At 33.6% G+C, this 12,426-nt stretch overlaps 2 protein-coding genes across 2 annotated transcripts; both read left to right on the top strand.

Moving 5' to 3' along the window:
• The first annotated feature begins 374 nt into the window (after nt 1-374).
• Nucleotides 375-854, top strand: LOC123006605. Its single transcript, XM_044401207.1, has 2 exons — nt 375-387; nt 435-854. Exon 2 carries the CDS (start codon nt 439-441, stop codon nt 799-801), a length of 363 nt encoding a protein of 120 aa, XP_044257142.1. The 5' UTR covers nt 375-387; nt 435-438; the 3' UTR covers nt 802-854.
• Nucleotides 855-6,297: 5,443 nt separating this feature from the next.
• Nucleotides 6,298-10,988, top strand: LOC123006502 (protein giant-lens). The gene is made up of 4 exons (XM_044401027.1): nt 6,298-7,017; nt 8,936-9,144; nt 10,243-10,417; nt 10,468-10,988. Exons 1-4 carry the CDS (start codon nt 6,823-6,825, stop codon nt 10,675-10,677), a joined length of 789 nt encoding a protein of 262 aa, XP_044256962.1. The 5' UTR covers nt 6,298-6,822; the 3' UTR covers nt 10,678-10,988.
• Nucleotides 10,989-12,426: the final 1,438 nt, after the last annotated feature.

Raw genomic sequence — 12,426 nt, 5'->3', positions numbered from 1 at the left:
GCAAAAAGTAAGTCACCGGATTTAACATTATTTATAATTTATAAACAAATTCCAACTATGAGACTAATTATAGAAACGCACAAAAAATAGATTGTGATTCATACTCGTAAAATACTTTATTGCAAGCCAAAGCCACTTGAATGAGTTATTAAAGTTTTTGATGTTGTGATAATGATAAGGACTAGCAGTAGGTATATTAAATAAAGATAAATCAAACCAAAACAAATCGTAACAAATAAGGGAAAATATAATATTTAATTAAACACTTCCCGGTAATCTGATATTTGTATTAAATAATAATTTAATTAATACTGAGATTAAAACTGGTATAAAATAGGGCTCGAATGCGTGAAAAATCAGTTCATTCTGTGCCTTCCAACCTAATAAGTGAGTAAAATAGTAGGTAATAATTTAATTAAAAATGCTGTTTTTAGCAAAATGAAAGCCGCTTTTTTGCTTCTTTTCGTTCTTCTACCGGCAGTTTTCTGCTACTACGCTCACCCAAATATCCACTATTTCCCGGCTAGAATTAATTACAGAAATGCTCCGGCTAAATCCTGGGGTACTTTATTCCATCGCCTCCACCTCGCCAGTAAACGTTGCCCCAACACATTTGATGAAAGTTGTATCAACGATATCATAAATGGAGCTGGATCAGATGAAACGTATTTGAACGGTGGTGATAACCCCGGAAAACGATGTGTGAACACATTTGATGAAAGTTGCTCCAATGGTGACATCAACGGTGCTGGATCTGATGATGATTGGTTGCACGGAGATGATAATCCTGGTCGTCGCTGAAAATTTCGTGTAGAATAAATTTCATATCAGAATAAATTTTATTGTGAACATTATTTCTTGTTTGATATTCGCCATTTTGTCGGCACTGATGAACGAGTTTTGTGTGATTTAAGTGATTGTATCTGATGAACAGGTGGTAGTAAGATTCGAGCCAGTTTTTCTTGAAATGCCTGAGGTAACGGAAGTCATACAACATGAAATTTACCCGCGCTTTGTATCGAGCAAATGACTTAGGAGTCTTTTTTTCCACTTTCCAATTAAATCTTTTGTTACAGCGCGATCTAGATTCCTAATTTTCGAATAATTGCGACAAAGTTTAATTCCGAGACTGGTTCAACAGGTTGATGGAATTACATTACCATCGGTAGCTCATAAGCGCAGCAATACGGTTGCAGTTTTTAAACAGATTAGGCCTCAATGGGCCATCAACAACATCAAAGTGGTTGGCGCCGTAATAAATTTGAAATTTCTTCAGAAAACTAAAAACGCCGGAAATAAGAGCGTGAGGCTTCTAAGGCGCCCAATTTCCGGAAGCGGTGCACATTGAATTAAAAACAACTCAAATATTCAAACCTCTGGCCTGATAGGGGGCCATTTTCGAAATGTCTGGCGCCATTCCTAACCACTTTTCTCAATCCATAAATATTTATGCAAATATCATAATCGCTATAATAAACTATTTCCGGTACGAAGATTTCGAAAAAGAAAATATGTTGTATTACGGTTTTCTTTCCGTACATAATTTGTGTTTATTGCTGACTGGCCAACTTTGGTTTTATATTTCTTTATCACTTTATTGCGCGGATATAAACATCAAAATAAGCTTTGATTAAGGGAGATCCACTTCATTTAACCATTCACAACAATGCATTGAAATTTTATAGCGACATATTCCACATTCCTCAGTTTTATGAAATTTAATTTCAGTTATAATGAGGTTCGCGCACAAGGAAAAAATAAAGAAGGAAGGTAAATAGAACTAACTCGGATCTATGTATATAAGATTTAAAAATGAAACAATATAAAAACTGTTAAGGTTTTAATGATTTTAATTCTTGTCTTAATTAGCTGATAGAAAAGTAATTATAGAAGGTTTTTCTGGAGCTCATTAGGTAAACCATTGCAGAATTTGCACTACAATTACTACGCTGACAACATGCACTCAGTCATTAAATCATTCGAAAAAGAAAAAATAATTTTATACTACTTTGTTCTCCTTTACCCTATATATTTAATAATGATAGTCATGATCGAATTAATTTTTTTATAACACTGTGTAAGGTGTCACTATAGAAGCGATCACAAAAACATTCTAGAATGCTGAGCATTATTTAAATACGTTTTTGTTCATTGAGACTAAATATTTGAAACCGACAAGTGCAACATACAGGCTGTCCCAGCGAGTTGAAAAAGTCCATTAGTGACCTTTAAATGGTAAAATAAAAATAAAGTTGAATAGGACATTGACAGATTCTAATCTAGTGCATCACCTAAAATTATTTTTATTCCCAAAAATAAATTACGAAACAAACTTGTGTTTTTTTTTAAATGAAACTTGGCATTTTTGGATCTAGCCTTTGAAAAAAAACAATGTTTTTACGGTAAACTTTTATTAGTCGATTTCGCTTAGTTTTAGAAATAAGACGTTTTTTTTTGACAAAAACAGGCACAAAAACTAACTAACTAGAACAAATTTTTTCTTACTTCTGCAAAGAAGAAAGAGCAGAATTTAAAGCTGTAGCAATTTTTCAGTGTTTTGCAATTGTAAAGATTAATTAATTAAGAAATTTGTTAAAAGTTAAATAACTTAAAAAATTTAAATAGAACACCCTATTTTTTATTTTTGCATCTAGTAGATTGATAAATTGTCTGTCTAAAAAAATAAACTTTTAATGTCTAGAGTTGATAAATAAAAAGATATTTAACATTCAATATTAATTGTAGCAACAATGCCTATCCATATCTGGGCATTGTTGATACTATGGCAACCATAGTAATTCCACCACGGATCACTTATCCGTTGATTTATCTAGAGATTGTAAAACTCGTTATAAATACTGAAATTCGAATTATTTGATTGTAAAAATAAAGAATTATGAATTCAGTTTAACACAAATGTGATTATTAAGTGATATTTCTTCCATCTCTTGTGCAACTGTGCACTTTTTGGCTACTGAAACAATAGTAATTACTTTTTTAATGTTTAAAGTTTAAATATCTTTTTAGTTATTGATTATAAAAACCTAAAAGTAAATAATTTTAGAAAGACAATTTAATTAATAATCTTTTAAATGCAAAAACAATAAATAGGTGTTCCATTAAAAAATTTTTATTGAACTTTAAACAAACGCCTTCATTTTTTTATCTTTGCAAATGCAACACACTAAAAAAATGTTAAACCTCATAGCTTGTACCGTCTTATTTGCGATAGTAAAAAAAATATTTGTACATGTCTTAGTTTTAAAAAGTGCATGTTTTCGTCAAAAAAACCGTCTTATTTTTAAAACTATGCAAAATTGACGAAAAAAAGTTTAGTTTTAAAAATATTATAATAAAAATCTACATCCAAAAACGCTAAGAAACATATATATGTTTATATGGTGTTTCATTTAAAAAAACACAAGTTTCTATTGTATTTTGAGACACGCTGTATAGTTGAAAATAATTTTAGGCGATGGATAGATATATATTTATTTTAATTTCACCAAAGTCACTAATGGACTTTTTCAACTCGCTGGGACACACCATGTATCTTTTATATAATACAAATACAGTATTATTGATAAAAAATCTTTTTTTAAGTAATTAGATACTGAGATAAATTTAAAAGATTTCTTGAGCCAGAACTAGTAATAAAAATGATTAAGAAGAAATCTCATGATTTCAAGCAAATTATTAATGATCAGAAAAAAATGTATAAAACACCAAAATAAATACCAATTTGTTGGTTTTCCCAAAAATTTTGTTAAAGTACTGTAAATTCTTTTCTTCTGTTTTATTAAATTTTAGAATTCTTTCTCTCATTCAAGTTGCAATTTAAAATGTAGTATAGTAGCATGATAATTTCCAAAACCCCAGGGCCAGGGCTTTGTTGTTCCACTATAAGCATTATTTTTTTATTAATTAAATTTATTACTCGAAAGATAAATAAGTACAACTTTTTAATTTTACATTTAATTTCATTGTACTCCACTGAAAATTAATTTAATTTAATTTGAAATTAACTAAAACAGCATATTGAAAGTTTAGCATTCGGTTTTTTCCTCTTTAAGCACCCATAATGACACATATTCTTTATTAAAAGTTATAAAAATACGTGTTGCTAGGTAAGTTTATTTAATGCGTTCAACCAGATTTGCTATATTTTTTATGTTATTGAAAATTTAAATCTGTATGACCGAAAAAATTTAAACGCACACCGCGTGTTTACACTTTTAAAACTCTAAAAAATGCCTTGGCATTCTAGTACACCTCAATTTATCCAATTTTTATCCAAAATCGCACATCGATACTGTTTCAAAATAAAAATTGTATAATATATTCTTTTTGTTAGAATATTGAATGAAAATACCTCAGTCTAATAACAGATGTTATTTCTATGCTTTATCAGATTTTTCATAATTTTAGTTTGCAAAAGAAGAAATAATACAGGTGCACCAGAATTCGCGCCCTAGATAAAAATGCTATGTATGCTATGCTATGCTATGTAAAAATGCTATGCTTACTTTTGGTATCCTTACCAAGAACATGGAAAAAATGTTAAAAAAATTCTATCTATAAAGATTTCGAAGTTATGAGAGTTTAAATTTTGCACTTTAACTCTATTTATTTCTGTTTGCTACAGGCTATTAGAATAGGAAACAAGGAAGCTGTCAAGCTTCGTAAATTGTTATTTGTGTTTTTTATTGGTAAAATGTTTGTACCTTTAGTAAATAAATATAAAAAAACATATACAAGATCATCAGTGTCATTAAATAGCCACGAGAAAAGACATAAAAAAATGTCTACTGTCAAAAAATAAATGGCAATTTTTTTTTATGTTCCTGGTATCTTATCTTACTTGAAATTTTTCTCTCCCAAAAGAATTATGCATTATAATTCTAATTAATGTAGTAATAATTAAGGAAATTAGTTTTTTAGCACGTGGCGTAATGTTTGTTCCATGAACTTTAAATTTCCCCACTCATTATTAGTAAACAATGATTTGTTTGTTGTGATTTTTTCACGTTTTTCCTAGTACTATGAGTAGTAATACTCCAAACTGTTCCATATTCATTGATTAATGAGAGAAAAACGTGTTTGTTGTGTAATAAGTTTCTGGAAACCGCAAATTTGGTGGGACGTGTGATGAAGTTTCAGACATGTCAGGACCATCCCATCCAGTCGAAGAATTTGACATTTCGTATCTTGTTTATCGTAGACATTTTCAGTTATATGAACTTCCGGACGCAACAGGTGCGGAATGCGCCCATACACAGGTCAGGTATGAGAAATATCGGCCCGAGATCGATTCCCTTATTTCCGTTTCCGGCTGGACAGCAACGCATGAAGAAATCCGTCAACAAAAGAAGAGAAGCGAAAAAACTGTTTACAACTCGACTCCAGGTGACGTAACGTCGAAGAATGCGAAACCGCAGCTTGTACAGGCCCAACTTCCACAGCCTAAATCCGGTACTGGTCAAGCACAATCGGTACCATCCTACTGCGAGCTCTCCGCTGCTACATATCGGACTTCTTTCACGACCGGCTTTAAAAGCGGTCGCCGGAAATCAGATTGCTGTTAGATTTTTCTAGTCTTGTTTCAAGTTCTCTCGTAAGTTAATAAGCGTGGGCGACCGACACACCAAAAAATCGCAAATATGTCAACAAAATCAGACTCCTGAGAGACCTCTTGCCATCGCACAATTTACTACTTGTTAATTGAAACTTTTCAATCCGATCGCCGGACATGATTGACTCAAATTATATGGTACTCCACAAATACCACAAGCTTCTCATTCAACGACAATTTATGACCTACAGTGCACACAAACGTTGTAATACAGGACCATCATTTTAATTTGCAAGATTTAACCTTGAATAAGATAATTCCATCAAAGACACATTTTTAACATTTTATTCGTCAATTGTTTAATTGGTATAACTGGAATTATCCTAATTATCAGTTTTAAGAACAAGAAAGGAAATTATTAAATTAAATGAGGGAAAGTGGGTATTTGATTGAAGACGACTTAGTCGATGGGCCTATTTATAAATGTGATAGTGTCGGAATGGTAATAACAAATGGTGTGTAATTAGTGTAATTGGAGCTATTACGAAATGAATAAATGTGTAAAACTGAAGTACGTCAATAATTAAAAACAAACTATTAATCGAGCAGATATCAGAAATAAACAAAAGTATTCGCCTTTCACTTTTTCTGTTGGCCATTGAACAAAGAAGGAGCTAAAGTTGGTAACTGGTAGAACGGCAGTTTACGTTTGAAAATACGTTTAGTAAAATGTGTAGTGTTGTAGCACGATACGTATGAATGAAAATTTCCAATAACAAGAGTACGACTGGTTGTACCATTCATAAATCCGTCCACCCTGTACAGGCGGCTCTCACCTGAGCGACAGGTGTGCGCTGCTGTGCAAAAAAAGCAAAAAATCTTACGCAACCGTGTTGGAGAGTTTGTTTTTTGAGTGTGATTTTGCGATTGAAAGGGTGGTTGTGTCACCCCGGCGAAAATCCCGTTAGTGGTACTGCGAATTGTCGTGTTTTGTGAGTGCGTTAGCGTCTAGGGGGCATGCCTGGTCCCTGATCTGTCTCCATTCATGCCTTCGAACGAGCGAGCTAGTAGTACGCTCTGTGAAATGATCAAAGTAGCACTAAGGCATAGTCTTAGCGTTACGCAATTCATTCATATCGTATCGAAGTCGGTACGCGAGTGATAGCTGTTCGTGGTTGGATTGTGGAATAGTGCGTTGAAATTGCTGTGTTTTTACCAATACTCGACTGATCGGATGGAATTTTTATATAATGAATTTCGAAAGTATCGTCATTTTAGTGCTTTTTTCAATTCACGGCCTCTGCTCGAGATTACCTTTGGAAGTTTTTCAACATCATCCGACTGAACATTACGTACATCACCACAGACTCAATCACAACATTGGCGGATTTCATCGCAAGAAAAACATCGATTTCACCAACGTCAAAATATTGTACCAAGTCGGGGTAAGAAAAGAACCCACCGAATTATTTATCATTCATCCTTACATTTAAATTTTAAAACAACAGCTTGGAAGATGTAGTAAATCAATCAAGTGGAAAAGGCCCAAACGGTCCAGTTGGTCGCAATATGTAGTTCAAAAAATAATTGTTTACATTGCGGTAATTCCAGATTCTAGTTTGATGGAATTATAAATGACCGTTTCCTCGATAAAAATTCCTCAATTACGAGTTTTTTCTTCTTCTTCTTCTTCTTCTTCCAGTGAAAAGTAGACAATTTACTGCGGAAACACTAAACAAAGCCTGCAGTAACAAAATAGAAAGATCGGAGGATATCCTAATGGCTCCGTAAAAATCATCAAGCAATAATTACAACTTAGCATAAAAACCAATTAAACACATTTAACAAATAATAAAAATACAATGTGCCGCAACGTATTAAATTTATGAAATAAGATTGGCTGTTTCCTCTCTTCTGTGTTAAAAACTTTGATTTAATTCAAACCGATTCAAAGATTGATGACCCAACCGAATTAAGAGGGAAAAACAAATCCGGAAATTGAAACATCACAAAAGTAATTTATCCGTACTTAATGTGAAATTATTAATATTTAAGTGTGGTGGTTTTTATACCAAATTACTGCATTATAGCTTGTGTCAGACTATCGGAATGTTCTTTGTTTCTTTGCCATACTCGAGTATGGACATCAATAAAATTGCCTGATGCTAGTGGTACAACATTCTTGTTTTCCCCGCCGAAAATTACGTCAAAATCGGGTGTCGATCAAATTTTTTAAGTACGGGTCTGATTGTCCTCAATTAAAGCAATGAACAGTTGGCCACCTACGCTTTCGATACTTTCACATGACGATCGATTCGAGATTGGATTTAATTAATTAATTTATCTGTTTATCTTTTTTGCATGAAGGACTGAAAGGACTTCCTGAGGAAAGGTCGAAGCGATGTTTATGTGTAGTACACGTATAGGTTTTATAGTAAAGCTTGACAAAAGATTGTGATGTTAAAAGAGCGGAAGTACCGGAACCCAGAACGGGCAAGACACTGATTCTTAGCGAGGTCCTAAATCATTGCAGCCCATTGTGAAGACCTCAATGGGGAGGAAGTGAATTCAAGCGACATACCTACGTATCCGCATTTTTAACTAGCAATATTTACAATAGCAATAGTTGCGCTCTACGAAAAAAAGTCAATTTTTACCAGTGTACCGATGATAGTCTGGGAAATTACACCAGATCCGGTATTAAACGGGTTTTACGAAACTCCTAAAATAAGAACAAAAATCGTGTTTTTTAAAAAACTATTTGATGGTACTTGGCTCCGCCTCTAAATACAAGACGTCATTAATTTCATCTCGTATCTCCTTATCGATGCTTGAAGCTAAATTTTAAAGCCCGGTAGTTAATTTATGTTTATACCATCAGATTTAATCTCCGAATCTGTCCGAGTCAGGTAGCTGGCTACTAATTGCAAACCATTCTCGGAACAATCGTAGCGTTTTAATTTTCGCGCTAAAATGGCGCCGGATTTTAATTATCGAGATAGCGAGATATCCTTTCCCATGGCGAAATGGAGAAGGAAAGCTTCCGGTGGTAGAAGAGCATAAATCTGAGTCTTCCGGGGCAGAGGGAAGGGGGCTGATGGAGGGTGCCAGCATTGTGCTGGGCGGCTGCCTGGCCCACGACTAGCCCAGCAACTGGTCGATTTTCCCACGGCTGGTAAAGACAGACCAGACGCAAGGTGTACGATTGTGGGGCACCCCCATGAACACCTGTACCGTGTCGGCCGGCCGGCCGGCCGCCCGCCCGCGCCCTTGCCCCTCGATATTGTTTTCACCATTCTTCAAACTTGACGTCTTCCACTAATTTAACGACCCAAGATTGATGATATGGCTTTTTGTTCGCAGACGACCGATGCTGATCTACCCGAATGTGGACCTAGAGCGATCTGCAATAAACTAGACATGTACGACACCCCCTGGATTGAGAAACAATGCAGATGCACCGGGGACAGGAAGTGCCCCCTAGATCTCCAACCTGATGATGGCTACACCTTAGCTGACAAAACCAGGCAGTATAAGCTCTGCGAACCGGTCAAGAAAATACCAAAATGCAGGTACGAGCTATTATCGTATGTTTGGTTGCATAAAATTTTCAAAAATCGGATATCGACATATTGGAAATTGCTTTTCTTGCATGAGAGTAAACGAGTTGAGAAAGCGTCGTCCATTCATATTATCTGTTTCCTCTACAACTGAGGTGCGGCAAAATTAATTATTTTCATTAAACTCAGTCACGATTCAGATAAACGATATTACATCAATGAATAGTTTTCGTTTGATTTGATTCAAGGAAAATCGCATGTCCTTGTCCTGATTATATTCAACTTTCTTGGAATTTCTATGTAATCATTAATTTTATTATAATCTCGTACACGATTGTCCATTTAAATCGTTTCCAGTTTCGCCGGAAGCAATAGCAACTTTAAAATTTCAATCGGAATCAACTTGAATCTACTGAACTTAATTAGATATGACTTATATCCGGTTAAAAAAACAAAAAAGATCGGCTTTTTCTCTAGACTAGTTAATTTGTTAGTTGTGGCTGGTTTCTGATGATAATAACTACAAAAACTTTGGGATTTCAACGGGAAAATGTCGGTCAGGAATGAGGAATGTTGATTAGTAAATTATTCTGAATACTCCAAATTCAAAAATTGGAGTAGATATTTGTCATCATATTAAGACACAATACAGTTCTCACAAGTACACATTTCTTATAACGGAACTTTTTCGACTTCCGAGGCCTAAAGGCATCCGTTTTTAGATGATCCACTATATGGACTAATGGTATTGTAATTGTTGGTACCCAGTAGCACTCAAAGCACGTGTTACTTTCCTTTCAAATTAACCAACATAGCAAAAAGTATTGAAATACGGAAGTTAAATCGTCTTGTTGTGTCATAAAATGAAAAAAATGATGACATAAAATTCATGATCGATAATCAGTGACCGATTTCGACCTTGTGTGGCCTCATAACTTCATTCATGTTTAATATACCAGGATCAGAGAAAAAATCCTAGTCATTACATAAGTATATCCTTTCAGAGCGTCGAACACCTGACTTTTGTGTGTCATTAGTACACAATACACAAGACTGATAAATAATTCATTTGAAACTATAGATAATAATTCGCCACCTGTTCCGTTTCAGATTTTTCAGGGATACGACTTGGACTATAACTCTCTACACGAACAACGTGACAGAACAGATCGTCCATTGTCATTGTCCGAAAAACTCAATGACGTATCTTACGAAACGTCAAGCTTTGCACATGCCAAACGGCCAAATCGCTTTCCAGTACTACTTCTCGTGTTCACCACAAGCTGTAAGTTTTTACAAATCTGGAGTAAATTAATAATTATGTGAAAATTTCAGAGACTACGATGTCAACGGAAGGAGCCTTGTCGGTTGTTCACAGTGCGTAAACGTCAAGAATTTTTGGACGAAGTGAATGTTAACAGTTTGTGCCAATGTCCTCACGCGCATCGGTGTCCGCACCATCACATGGATTATGGTGTGATAGCGGGCAAAAGTTACACAGAGGAAGCTATTAAAACGTATAGTGGTTACTGCCTGCCAACTTAGTACATCATTGAGATTTAAACGATTACCGTTTGAGCTCTCCGATATTAATTTTTTTGTGTCTTTTTCATTCTGTAAATAATTACTATTTTAATACGTGAAATAAACAATTCCGGTTGACATATATCGCCATTTGTAAAGACATTGTACAATATCTTAGTTAAGTGACGTTTGAAACGTGAATAATAAATTATTTTATTATACTAGGTCAAGTCGAATGCCTCATTTGATATTTGAAATTTTTGTACAATTTTATGTTATTTTTAATATGTATCAGTGTACAAACGTATATTATAAATTTATGTTATTTTTCATCACGACTTTTCTTCCACCCCTCGTATATCTCGATCCAAAAAAATAATAATTAATATATAAAAATATTTTTATTTCAGTCACTGATTAAACGCGTAAACATTAAAATTCAATATTAACATTTTACCTTATCAAATAGTTTGGTATAATTTGAAATGATTGCATAATTCAGTAAAAATAAATAAAACAGTCTCAGGCAACCAATAATACACAGTGTATTTTGTGGTGCCTAAGCATCACCAGTCTTAATATTGGGTTAAATAATTTTCCGAAGTTTTATTTTTAGTTTTTATAGCAAATTTCTTTGTATACTTATTAGCAGTTGTTGGTTTTTTGTCGTGTTAAATAAAACAAATAAGTAAATTTCTTCATCATGTTTATACGATAAATAACTAAATGTATTATATTAATACTTTAAAAAAAAATGAAAAATTATTTCACGTATGTCAGAAAAACGTAAGCTGTGGGTTAAGCGGCCAAAAACCTTTTGCTGTAAAAACATTAAGTGCAGTTTAAGATATTAAAGATATTTGCTTTTACCGCAAGCGTACGCATATACCTTTAAAGGATTGTAAAACCGCGGAAATGCAGACGTAAAAACAAATTAAATTTATTATCGTTTCAATTATTTTTGAGTTATTCACAGGTGTTGATTAAGTTCTTATTGTTGGAGTTAAAAAAGTGATCATTAGAGAAAAATTCGCTTTGGAACCGGTAGTCAGCTATTACGAAAAAACTAGAAATTTGGTAATAGTAATTACGAATTAGTAACTGGATTCAGGCCATTTAGGAAGTTTGGTGTGAAATAACACTTTTACTCGAGCTTTTAAGCTTTTTTAATTGACGCATTGTTTCCTGCAACAGATGGGTTTTCCACTCCATTTCTTTTTTAAATAAAGCATTTCTGTGGTTATTGCAAACCGCACAATTTACGGAAGGTCGAAATAAGAAAAAAAATAAACGATTTAGTATCTATTTTTTGTAACTTTCTCAAAAACTAAAATATTGATTCAAGTGTTTAAAAGTTCGATCTAGAAACCTACATGAATACGAACAAATGCTGTTTTAAATTCCTATAATGGATAGTACCGTTCTGAATTGCGCAACCATTATAGCATAAATCATTAAAACAATTGGAAGTGCATAGTTCTAAGTAAGAGATCAAAGTAATCTCTAAAAGGTAGAAGTTTAGATCGAAATTTATTTCCCACGATCTTCGTAAATCACCGTGAACGGTATTTAAATTCGTAGGAAGAGAATTCGTATTTAAGTATTGTCCTGGTAAATTACCTCCAGCATTCAGCAAAACGTCCAGAAATTAAGTTAGTTTTTTCATAAATACAGTTATACTTTACAATTATACAGGGCCAAATTAAATCACTTTTTATCAAAATCGTGATTTTAGGTCAAAGATGAATGAAATCAATTTTTCATTTCCAG

The sequence above is a fragment of the Tribolium madens genome, unplaced genomic scaffold, assembly GCF_015345945.1.
Source record: "Tribolium madens isolate multiple individuals breed KSU strain unplaced genomic scaffold, Tmad_KSU_1.1 Scaffold_2;HRSCAF=44;Tcas5.2_LGX, whole genome shotgun sequence".
Lineage (NCBI taxonomy): Eukaryota > Metazoa > Arthropoda > Insecta > Coleoptera > Tenebrionidae > Tribolium > Tribolium madens.
This window is presented reverse-complemented; position numbering and strand designations above follow the sequence as displayed.

Bases quoted from the DNA above. Each gene is read 5' to 3' on its own strand.
- LOC123006502 (XM_044401027.1), top strand. From the start codon at position 6,823: ATGAATTTCGAAAGTATCGTCATTTTAGTGCTTTTTTCAATTCACGGC. The intron at 9,145-10,242 runs GTACGAGCTATT...GTTCCGTTTCAG, and splicing joins AAGAAAATACCAAAATGCAG to ATTTTTCAGGGATACGACTT. The intron at 10,418-10,467 runs GTAAGTTTTTAC...TGAAAATTTCAG, and splicing joins TCTCGTGTTCACCACAAGCT to AGACTACGATGTCAACGGAA.
- LOC123006605 (XM_044401207.1), top strand. From the start codon at position 439: ATGAAAGCCGCTTTTTTGCTTCTTTTCGTTCTTCTACCGGCAGTTTTC.